The 12,931-nt window shown below is 40.8% G+C and overlaps 1 protein-coding gene across 1 annotated transcript in view; it reads left to right on the top strand.

Annotated features, from left to right (window-relative positions):
• ENTREP1 (endosomal transmembrane epsin interactor 1) overlaps positions 1–12,931 on the top strand; it is a 147,108-nt gene that overhangs the window by 98,712 nt on the left and 35,465 nt on the right. The window contains exons 7-9 of the mRNA XM_082243997.1: positions 4,138–4,267; positions 5,947–6,019; positions 11,844–11,984. Of these exons, the coding sequence (XP_082100123.1) occupies positions 4,138–4,267; positions 5,947–6,019; positions 11,844–11,984 (344 nt within the window). The remainder of the gene's footprint in view (positions 1–4,137; positions 4,268–5,946; positions 6,020–11,843; positions 11,985–12,931) is intronic.

Raw genomic sequence — 12,931 nt, 5'->3', positions numbered from 1 at the left:
GAAAGTATTCAGACCCCCTTAAAGTTTTCACTCTTTGTTATATTGCAGCCATTTGCTAAAATCATTTAAGTTCATTCTTCTTCCTCATGAATGTACACATAGCACCCCATACTGACAGAAAAACACAGAATTGTTGACATTGTTGCAGATTTATTAAAAAAGAAAAACTGAAATATCACATGGTCCTAAGTATTCAGACCCTTTGCTGTGACCCTTATATATTTAACTCAGGTGCTTTCCATTTCTTCTGATCATCCTTGAGATGGTTCTACACCTTCATTTGAGTCCAGCTGTGTTTGATTATACTGATTGGACTTGATTAGGAAAGCCACACACCTGTCTATATAAGACCTTCCAGATCACAATGCATGTCAGAGCAAATGAGAATCATGAGGTCAAAGGAACTGCCTGAAGAGCTCAGAGACAGAATTGTGGCAAGGCACAGATCTGGCCAAGGTTACAAAAAGATTTCTGCTGCACTTAAGGTTCCTAAGAGCACAGTGGCCTCCATAATCCTCAAATGGAAGACGTTTGGGATGACCAGAACCCTTCCTAGAGCTGGCCGTCCGGCCAAATTGAGCTATCCGGGGGGAGAAGAGCCTTGGTGAGAGAGGTAAAGAAGAACCCAAAGATCACTGTGGCTGAGCTCCAGAGATGCAGTCAGGAGATGGGAGAAAGTTGTAGAAAGTCAACCATCACTGCAGCCCTCCACCAGTCAGGGCTTTATGGCAGAGTGGCCCGACGGAAGCCTCTCCTGTAAGACACATGAAAGCCCGCATGGAGTTTGCTAAAAAAAAACACCTGAAGGACTCCAAGATGGTGAGAAATAAGATTCTCTGGTCTGATGAGACCAAAATAGAACTTTTTGGCCTTAATTCTAAGCGGTATGTGTGGAGAAAACCAGGCACTGCTCATCACTTGTTCAATACAGTCCCAACAGTGAAGCATGGTGGTGGCAGCATCATGCTGTGGGGGTGTTTTTCAGCTGCAGGGACAGGACGACTGGTTGCAATCGAGGGAAAGATGAATGCGGCCAAGTACAGGGATATCCTGGACAAAAACCTTCTCCAGAGTGCTCTGGACCTCAGACTGGGCCGAAGGTTTACCTTCCAACAAGACAATGACCCTAAGCACACAGCTAAAATAACGAAGGAGTGGCTTCACAACAACTCCGTGACTGTTCTTGAATGGCCCAGCCAGAGCCCTGACTTAAACCCAATTGAGCATCTCTGGAGAGACCTAAAAATGGCTGTCCACCAACGTTTACCATCCAACCTGACAGAACTGGAGAGGATCTGCAAGGAGGAATGGCAGAGGATCCCCAAAACCAGGTGTGAAAGACTTGTTGCATCTTTCCCAAAAAGACTCCTGGCTGTATTAGATCAAAAGGGGGCTTCTACTAAATACTGAGCAAAGGGTCTGAATACTTAGGACCATGTGATATTTCAGTTTTTCTTTTTTAATAAATCTGCAACAATGTCAACAATTCTGTGTTTTTCTGTCAGTATGGGGTGCTATGTGTACATTCATGAGGAAGAAGAATGAACTTAAATGATTTTAGCAAATGACTGCAATATAACAAAGAGTGAAAAAAATAAGGGGGTCTGAATACTTTCCGTACCCACTGTAGATTAGATGAGTTTGAGTTTAAATGAGTTTAAATTGATTAGCATCAAAGCTTGATTGAGTCTAATGGGATTTGGAGCTTGGGTCATCTGAACATCCTGTCAATGAAAGTCTATGGGCATTTTTTTGATTTTTAATTTTTAAGAAAACCGTAACTCAAACCAGTCTGAAAAGATATAGCACACCGAGTCAGAACAGTATGAAGGTTTGTGCCGAATTTGGAGTATGTAGCTTGAACGGTCTAGGTCTAGGAGGAGTTAGTGTCCAAAAATTTTGCGGCCAGAAAAATAATAAGAAGAAGAATAATAATAAGTTTAAATACAATATCAGTAAGTTGGCTTTTCCAAGCCAACTTAATTAGTAGAGAGGGTGGTAAATGGACTGGTAGATTTAGATGGATATACATAAGTGACTAAAAATTGAATGTCAAACTACATAACACTTTTTAAGTAGTTACAATTGTAAGCACACCTGTCAGTGATAAATTGTTTGTCTTAACCCTCTGGTTGACACTTTTGCTGGACAGGTTATGCTGTTAAAGGAAGTTGAAGAAAAAAAACAGATGTACTGGCTGGATCACCAAGTGATAAAGCTATCTTACGGGGTGGACTTAGAAAAGCAAAGACTGGTAATGCTAGTGACAGACGTTATCATATATGTCATTTTGAATTTGATCACAATGTCACTATAAGTTATTAATTATGCAAGTTTTCAGGAATCCCTGGATCGTTCATCAGACTTTATACAATTCTTTATAAAGACCGACAAAAGGAATCCAATGAATCCTGAAAGCTTGTGTCTAATTAAAAAAAAAAAAACTAAAGTCTTTATTTAAAAAATTGTGAGCAAGCAGGCATGCAATATCTTTTCAGCAACAAAATAAACCTACCAGCAGGCTCACAGTCTTTCTTAGAATGTAGACTCAGCTGACATTCAGGCACAGATCCTGTGTGCCACAGTGCCAGGATGACTGAGCTCCTTCACAGTGCCAGGAGGGATGCATCCTGTGCCAGCCAATGAAGATGGATGCAGCCCTGCACTCCCAAGAAGCTGGCTTTAGCAAAGGCCCTTGGACTGTTGAATGAGAAGTAATTATTGTGAACTTAAATTACACTTTAAGTTAGCCAAAAAAGGGTATCACTTAACCTCTTCGTTTTGTTTTTTTTTTTTTTGATCTGTGTCCGCCCTTCCAGTGCTCCTTACCATTAAAGCCTCGTACACACGCACCGATTGTTGGCCGTAAATTTTCGATTGTTGGCTTGTTAGTATGATGCTTCCGACAACCGACTGCAACTTTTCGGCCGAACAAAATCTGGTGTGCATGCTATAAAATTTTTGTTGGCCGTCAGCAGAACGGCCGATTGTTCCTCAGTCAGTACAGATTTCGGCAGACATAAATTTGATGATCAAGACTGGGCATGCTCAGAGAAGAAAAAACACACGAAAAGTAGACCAGAACATGACATCACTTCTGCAGTTGGTTGTTGTTGGCCGACAAAATTCGTGTGCAGTCTAGAGCACATTTCAACCAACACAACAACACTGGACAAAAGACGGCCGATCGGTCGGCGAACAATCTGTGTGTGTGTACGGGGCTTAAGACCAGTTATAGGTGGAGGCGGTGACCACTTTTTGCATTACCACTTAACCTCCAACCTTTCTGCATTGATCGATAACTAATTCAGTACTAACATAACAGCAATATTCTACTAACATTATGGCAACAATTCCAACATTTGATCTGCAAAAATATGTAAGAAAGTTTTAATGAACCAAAGAAAAGCAAGAGCCTTGTTCAGTTTAAACAGAGGCCACGTGTGGCTTAACTATGCCACCTAAACATGTAAAACCTTATTTAAAAAGGGAAGTACATTGCTTTCTCCAGAATAGGTGCAGTTTAAGAACATTTAAAGAGGAACTGTTTGCCCTCTGTTTCCCCTCTTACTTCTATATCTGGGCTCTGCACAGAAAACATACACAAATGCCCAGCAATCTAGCCGTGTTCTCCTGAGATCTGCCGTTCCACACTGAATACCATACCGCCATCATCTGGGATTATGCAGCCACCCCCCTCTTCTGACGACATGCATGCACTGTTGGCTGGCCAAGAAGAGACAGTCAGCCCCCCTGATGATGTGATACAGACATAAGGTATCCTCCTGGGATGCATGACATGAGTGATCCAGGAGTCTGTGATCAACTGCAACATCATTCTTGCCTAAGGGAAAATACAGGAAATGCAGGGATGTGTTCTTCAAAAAAGGTACTTAAAAAAAAAAAAAAAAACAATGCAAACTATCTAAAATTGACAGAGGAGGGGGTAGGAGGAGAATAAGAAAAAGTGGGTGGGAGGGCAAAGATCTTCTTTAGGTGGCCAAAACCACCCTGTCAGAAATTACCTGTTGCAAAATGATGTAGTGTTGCAGCATTAATTATCAAATGTGTTATATAATAAAATAAATAAATAAAAGGATCTTGCCAATATACTAACTGTGCTCGTCCTCTCTGCAGAATGTCTGGTAACGAGGTGATTCCTCTACCACATATCTATGGATCCAGATTCAAAGGAGTTGAAGTGTTTTGTCCCATGGAACCACCTCCATCTTATGAATCTGTGGTTGGCCAGAGTCATTTACAGGAGGTACTTGTTGATCTATTCTATCATCGTTTATGTTATTTTTAGATATTTAAAAATCTCTGATATTAGAAACTACAGATAGAATATTCCTATACTGTACAAAGACATCTGGTCTATTGTACTGCATTGCAATGCTTCCATGCTTTCAACTATATAGGAGAGCTTCACAGTGATCAGTTCAGAAGAATCCCATTTTTAACTTTACTGCTAATTTGTCAGTGTAGTGTTTGTGTCAGTTTGTGTGAGGGCATGTAGATGTGCAGGGAGCATCAAATGTGACATCTCCACCATCTAAGCCACACCATTGGATGGCAGTTTTAGGAGGGCTGAGAGAGACTAACAGAGACTTTTGGAAAGGTACATTTATTGTGATAGTTATTAGTATATTACATTGTGCTAGTGAGCTTATTTACTTCGATTTAAGGCTCTTCCACATGGAATGGAGTCCGCTTGGATAAGCAGGGGATCTGCTCACAGACCAGAGATGAGCAGGATAGATGTCACATCTGTCCCTATTCAATTTATGCAGAGCGGACATGGACAGTTCCCGTTGAGCTCTATGGGCAGCCGGGTGTAAACTGTCTCCACTGTCTGTTTACATCAGGCTACCTCAGATCTGCTCCACCAAAACAGAAATGATGCAGTCCTTTTCAATTTTTTTTTTCTGAATTTGGTTGGACTCGATGGTAGGCAGATGTTAATGGACCTTTTGTTCAGGCCTGCCGGAAAAACTGACGGGCGGACCTGATCGGAATGTCCGTGTAAAAGGGTCCTAAGGTTAACAGCCACTTTAACCCCTTCATGCTAACATAACAAATATATGCCGTCTCACTGGACTGGGCTTTTTTGCCGTGGGGCTGCATATATGCGCATCTGTCTTTGTGCTGGGAGCGCGCCACACAGGGGCCAGGATCTCACGAGAGCCCAGGGTCCCCATACTAAAGATCAGGACCCAGAAATCCTGATTCCTCTGATTGGTTACCACAGTGATCAGTCACTGTGAAGCCCGCCCCTGTGTTTCTCTCTCTGTGAATGGAGAGGAAAGATACATTGTATCTTTCTCTCTCTTTGCAGAGAGAAAAAAAAAGTGTGTGTAAAAAATAAATGAATAATTATAAAAAGTAAAATAAAAAATAAACAACAAAAATAGCTAGTTTAATGTTTGATCTTGGTCAATACCAAGGTTAGTGTTTGGGTGAAGTAATGGTCGAAGCTTAAGGTCAGGGTCAGTATATTTTTGAGCAGGATTTTGTTTTTAAATACGGTCAGTGTATTTTAGGTAGGAAAAAAAAAATGGCAAAATGCGCACTATTGTTTCTGGGCTGTAGTATGGGTACAAACAACAAATATCATATGTGTTATAGCTGTGATTGTCAGGGGCAGGAGAATTTATTTTGGGTTGTTCTTTGGGTGTAAGGTTATGGTAGTAACAAGAAATATACAGCTATATTTAAAAAAAAATATTATTATTTTATTTTATTTTTATTTTTTTACTTTTGTGGGGCAGTTTTCTTAAAAAAAAAAAATCTATTTACCATATACCACCAAATGAAAGCCAATAATTGTGCTTAGGCATTAATGTTTTTTTTACCCTTAAGCGTGAATTAGTTAAATACAAAATAGCAGCATTACTTCATGTTCCAATTAAAAATACATTGTAACCTTATCATTACTATTTACAGGAAACAGATGTACAAATACCAGACCATGTCCCCAGCTCTGAAGTAGAACCTGACAGCGTTCAAACTACTTCAGGTATCTAGTTGTCTGTTTTATTACAATAGTATTATTTCTCACTGTTTTTAAAAAAATAACTTTGGGTAACTTTTGAATTTGATATAGCATGAAGAGGCAATAAAATATCTGATCTTTTAAATGATAACTGTATCTGCGTAGTTCACGAAGGTTTCTTAGCTGCTTAGTTTATTCTTATTCTTATTTATTTGCAGTACTCATATACAGTAGCACCAAGGTCTCACACAGTGTGTTAGTGTTTCTAGATTCATTCAGACTCTGGGGCTGATTTTCCAAAGGGAAATGGACTGTCCAGTTTGCAAGAGAATTTGCCACAGAGCTTAGTTAGAGTCCATTCACACTGCCGCGACTTGTGAGGCGACTTGTGTGCCCTCAAGTCGCCCCAGTAGCTTGACTTAACAAAAGCAATGTTAATCAATGAGTGCCGCCTTAATTGGCACTACTGAAGTCGCTCCAACTTTAAAAAAGGGTCCTGTACTACTTTGAGGCGACTTTTATCCGACTTGTCCCATAGACTTCAATAGGAGTCGCCTCCTTATCTTATTTGAAGCGACTTGTGATTCGACTTTCCATTAAAATGGTCCTGAACCAGAAAAAAAGATAATTTTTCTTAGAATTTTTAGTAGCGCAGGGATGGGGCTCCGCTCCACCTGGGCGTTTTTGTTGCAGGCGTTTATCGGGCATTTTTTGGGCGTCTTTGGAGGCAGGCATGACTTTTTTTGGATTTAGTGTCTGGGGGGTCTAAAAAGTGTACCTGTGAAGTTTCAGCTCTGTAGCATGTCCAGAACCAGTAAAAAATATAATTTTTCTTAGACTTTTTAGTAGCACAGGGGTGGGGCTCCGCTCCACCTGAGCGTTTTTGTTGCAGGCGTTTATTGGGCATTTTTTGGGCGTCTTTGGAGGCAGGCATAACATCTGAACTTCTGTATAGGGGTATATATACACACACACCTATATGTATATATACACATACATACATATAGGTGTGATAGGAGCGGAGCCACATCCCTGCAAATAATTTCATTAGCGCAGGCATAGGGTTCTGCTACTTTCACACCTATATGTGTGTATGTGTATATATACGTATATGTGTGTGTGTATATATACCCCTACACAGAAGTTCAGATGTCATGCCTGCCTCCAAAGACGCCCAAAAAATGCCCGATAAATGCCTGCAACAAAAACGCCCAGGTGGAGCGGAGCCCCATCCCTGTGCTACTAAAAAGTCTAAGAAAAATTATCTTTTTTTCTGGTTCTGGACATGCTACAGAGCTGAAACTTCACAGGTACACTTTTTAGACCCCCCAGACACCAAATCCAAAGAAATCTCATTTTTTTTTTTTCAATAATTTTTTTAATAATTGGCTCTCTATCAAAAACGACAATTTTTAAGAACTTTTTTTTGTGTGATTGAGCATGACCCAGAACCATCATATTCTGATTGGCCAAATACAAAGTTGTACAAAGTCGTCTATCATACAAGTCACGCTGAATTCGCGCAAAGTCGCGCTGAAGGTGAATGGGGTCTAAAGGTGGAGTTTCAGCTTGCAAAGAATATCCACTCACAAACAAGGAAAACAAAAAATAAAAAAAAGTATGTTTGCTTGCACATGATTGGAGGATGGAAGTCAGCAATGGTTCACCTCAATCAATAAGCTCTGGGAAAATTCCCTTGCAAAGTTAACAGCTGATTTGCCTTTAGGAAATTAACTCGACTAAACTGTGTAAAAACAACAAAATGTACCCTCAGATAAATAGAGTCCTCTCCCCAGTATGTGTTGCTATTGCCGGAAATCAGGAAATTACATCTGGAAAAATCACACCTACACTAAATAAGCTAAATAATAGTTAGTCAGGTTTGTTTGTAGACAGTGTTGCCACGTTGGAAGAACATGCTACATGTTACTGAGAATGTCACTGTGATAGAGAACTGCCATGAATAAAAGCAACGCTACATATTACCAGAGTGTCATGAAAACTGCATGTTACTGCAGGGAAAATAAAAAAAGGTTTTCTTCTTGCACATAATTGGATATGCAACACTAGGCTTAAGGCCCCTTTCACACATGCTGTCCGTTTGTCCGTTTTTCATCCATCCGTTGACGGATGAAAAACGGACATCAATGTATCTCTATGTAAAAACGGATGACAACGGATGATCATCAGTTAACATCCGCTTCCGTCAATGTCCATTTTTTTTGAACGTATGAATGCCCTATTTTTCATATGTCAAAAAAACGGATCAGATGAAAAACGGATGACAACGGATGAAAAACAGATAACTGACGAAAAACGGATGAAAAATGGATAACAACTGATGAAAAATGGATGAAAAACGGACATCAATGTATCTCTATGTAAAAACGGATGACAATGGATGATCATCAGTTAACATCCGTTTTCATCCGCTTCCGTCAATGTCCATTTTTTTGAAAGTATGAATGCCCTATTTTTCATACGTCAAAAAAACGGATCAGACGAAAAACGGATGACAACGGATGAAAAACAGATAACTGACGAAAAACGGATGAAAAATGGATAACAACTGATGAAAAATGGATGAAAAACGGACATCAATGTATCTCTATGTAAAAACGGATGACAATGGATGATCATCAGTTAACATCCGTTTTCATCCGCTTCCGTCAATGTCCATTTTTTTGAAAGTATGAATGCCCTATTTTTCATACGTCAAAAAAACGGATCAGACGAAAAACGGATGACAACGGATGAAAAACAGATAACTGACGAAAAACGGATGAAAAATGGATAACAACTGACGAAAAACGGATGAACAATGGATGAAAAACGGATGAAAAACAGATGGAAAACTGATACATTTTGACGTGACTGAACTGATAAACTGAACGGACCGTATGTGTGAAAGGGGCCTTAGGGCTCTTTCACACGGTCCGCCTCGCGGATCGATCCCCGCTGAGCCGGCGGATGACAGCTCCGTCTCCGCTTGCAGAGCGGAGAGGGAGGTGTCTCAGCACCCGCTGCCCTCTATGGGGGATCGGAGGAGAGCGGACCGCTTGTCCGCTCTCATCAGATCCGCTCCGCTCCGATTACTGAACGGATGGAAAAATAGGGTTTCCATCCGTCCAGATTTCAGCACAGGATCGGATGCGGATGGCAGCGGGTGTCAGCGGAGGTGTCTCCGCTGACATCCGCTGCCCCATAGAGCTGCATGGAGGATCCGATCATATCCGCCTAAAAAACTGACAGGCGGATCTGATCGGACCGCCCGTGTGAAAGAGCCCTTAGGGTAAATTTCCTTGCAAAGTGAACAGTCTATTTGTCTTTAATAAATCAACCCCATTGTTTCTCAAAGGAACTCACAATATGACGTTTCTTCCAGAGTCATAAATATACTAGTTGCAGTTTGAGAAGAGGCCAATTACCTAACAACAGTTTTTTTTAATTTTTGGAGGAAAGCTACATAGAGATGGGGAAAAAGTACAAACTCCATACAGAAAGTGCTTCAGGTATGATAGAAACGTGGAGCTGCAAAGCAACCCCTTTTTTTTTTTTTAAGCATCTTTTCTGTTAAAAGTGACCCTGTCTCCTAAAGGCTGTACACACGAGCCGAATATCGGGCAGCATTTGGCCTCTTAGTTCCAGAGAAGGAAACTCTTAAGGCATCAGCATACCAAGACATTTTGGACAATTTAATTCTCCCAACTTTGTGGCAACAGTTTGGGGATGGCCCCTTCCTGTTCCAACATGACTGAGCACCAGTGCACAAAGCAAGGTCTATAAAGACATGGATGAGCGAGTTTGGGGTGGAGGAACTTGACTTGCCTGCACAAAGTCCTGACCTCAACCATATAGAACATATTTGCAATGAATTAGAGCTGAGACTGTGAGTCAGGCCTTCTCATCCACATCAGGGCCTGGCCTCACAAATTTGCTTCTGAAGAATGATCAAACCATCCCATAGACACACTCCTAAACCTTGCAGACAGCCTTCCCAGAGGAGCTGAAGCTGTTATAGCTGCAAAGGGTATAGCTGCAAATATTGAACCCTACAGAATAAGACTGGGTTGCCTTTAAAGTTCATGTGCGTGTAAAGGCAGACGTCCTTATATTTTTGACAATATAGTGTAAATTGGAAGCAGCTTGCAAAAGAAGAATGATAAATACTCACTTTTCCATTATGAAGGGAACTTTTGCACACTTTAAGAGCTAAAGGCACTGCTACTATTGAAAATCATGGGTGTGTCAGATAGCATGTCTTCTGCAGTTTCTCCCCCTGACCCTAATGTTACTACAGGACACAGTAGAATGCCTCACCGCCTGCCAGAAAGATGTGTATTTATCTGCTTTTGCAGGGTGCTTACGGTTTTATTTATTACAGTTAGCTACAAGGTTTATTTAATGGGACGTCCCCAAATCTGCTTGACATCCCGGAGGATCTGTGGATGTTGTCACTGTGCTTTGGATTCCCCTATGTCAGCAAGCAAAATATTAACATTTTAGACTGGACACAGTAGGTAAAAATCTGTACAACCAGAAAAGAAAATAGCTATTACAGTAAATAAATGTTTATGATATTATTGTCAATGTGAGTTTGTGGCTAGGCATGTATGCTGTGTTTTGTGTCTACCCCTGCACCATCCTTCCCACACAAAACACCTCTTGTTTTCCCCCTGCTATCTAGCACATCTCCTGTCCATCATTATTTGTCTTGGACCTGGTTTGCACTGTCCTCATCTGTTTGGGGTAATTGTAATCTTCCTTTGTCTATGAAATAGTGTGTGTCCGTTTGCTGTTTTGTGGAACAGGCTTATTTGTTCTCAAACCTTGCTGTGATCCACCTTCAGACTTCTGCTTCCTCCTACCATGTTATTTCTGTCTTGTTAAGCTTTTGTCTTGCCTTGCTTTGTCCTAATGAATTAATTGTGTCAACATTTAGTATCTGTATCCAGTTTACTCTCATTATGGTCCAGTGTCATGTTGTCTTTTTTATTTATGTTATCATCCTTAGCCCTGTGGCTTACCTTTCTTGCTCTTCTCTTGTTCTATCTTGCCCCTTTGTAGTTCCTCATTTCTTCGTTTCACCTCCTATTATACTTTGCCCCTTGTCAGTTTCTGTTTATTGTCTGTCCTTGTTTCTTAAGCAAATGTAGCAGCTCATATATGCATATAGAATTTATTAGGGGCTGGTGTCCTAATATTATGACCCAAAGGAATATACAAATGCACTTTAAAGAAGGGAACTAGGAAGTTCAGAAGAGAAAACACTGCACCACTTAAGACAAACCAAAACTATAATGGCCTACGAGTTCTTAATGAGCCCTTAGAACTGGAGGTGATGTTATTTCACACAACCTAAATGTTTGCAAGTATCGTCCTGTTCAAGCCTAGGTTTGCTCTTTGGAATATCAAGGCAGTGCTGTGCCCACAGGATTGATCCAACCTACTGTACTAGTAGGTTAGAGTCCTAAGCAGGTTTGAATTTTTCTTTCTCTAACCCCACCTAGCCACTTAATCACACCTGGTTCTTCAAGGCTCTGTTATAGGCTTAATTCAGTGCCCTAGTGTGGAGAAAGTCTTTTTACAAAGGCAGGACATTTCACTGAAGATGTTTATTTTTTTTCTGCATGCTCCACTGTAAGGTATTTGTGCATAGCAATATATGTCCACTTTTGGGTCCTTTGTTATTTGTAATTGTATATGTTAACTAAAATGTTGGTCTTCAAATAAGAATATGTTTCTAAAATGGATGATATTGAAAGTTTAAATATCTGATAAAAAAATTACAGATAAAAATGGTATTCCTTTAAGGTAAACCTAAACTGAACCATCTTTTAAATTACAGAAGCTCCCTGCTGTTCTAATACAGAAATGATACCTGCACAAGAATGCAACAAACAACCACCTACAGAAAATACCGCAGTCAGTGTGCCTCAACGTAAGAGGTCACACAGTGATCCTGTCATTCATGATATTCCTTCTAGAGGTAATGTCTTATCTGTGAATTTCTTTTAGATTGTTGAAGTGTGATCTAATGCAATCAGCCTAAACACAGCAGTGTTGAGAAGTGCTTGCACATATCATATTAACAGCAAAAGTGTGCCTATTTCAGGCACAGGAGGGATGATGTTTGCTAGAATTCAATATCTGTGCAGCAGACTAAAAGAACTGTGAAAAACTTTTAAGTTTAATTTACTTCTCCCTGAGTATGGGGCAGACAGCGTGACATAGATGAATGGATGAAATACATAAGCATTGCTAGACCCTGGCACCTGGTGCATCTGCCCTAGGTCTCTCCCCAGGTGGTCAAGTTTTGCGATGCCCCATATTGGTGTTCAGTAGGCAAGCACTACAACTTTGCCGAAGTCTCTGCTGAGCTGAAGGTAGTGCCTTTTGCAGCTCTATAGTATTCCCTCATAGTGGCAATGTCTGCTAAATGAATATGGTTGTAAAGGTAAAAGATTTTTTGTACCTTAATGCATTCTCTTTATTAAGGTAAAAAACCTTTTAATGGTAACACAGCTCACCCCCCCCCCCTAAATATCACCTGAACCCAATCTGGATCCAGCGCTGTGCACATCTGCAGCAGCTCTTCTCCCCAGTCCCTACTCTCAAAGGCTTGGCTGAAAGCAGTGGGAGCCATTGGCTCCTAGTGCTGTCAATCAAAACCTGTCAACAGAGAGTGGGAGGACGGGGGGGCGGGCCGAGCTGGGCTGTGTGTTCGAATAGAGATTGATCATTTACAAGTCCCCCCATAGGAAGTGGCTTCTTATGAAGGCACTTGGCAGGGGAGAGGAGCCAGGAGTGCTGTCAGTGGACTCCAGAAGAAGAAGAAGATCGGGCTGCTCTGTGCAAAACCATTGCAAATAGCAGGTAAGCAAGACGTGTTTATTATTTTTAAAATATAAAAACCAAACCTTTACAATCACTTTA

This window comes from Pelophylax lessonae, assembly GCF_965119305.1.
Source record: "Pelophylax lessonae genome assembly, chromosome: 1".
Classification (NCBI taxonomy): domain Eukaryota; kingdom Metazoa; phylum Chordata; class Amphibia; order Anura; family Ranidae; genus Pelophylax; species Pelophylax lessonae.
This window is presented reverse-complemented; position numbering and strand designations above follow the sequence as displayed.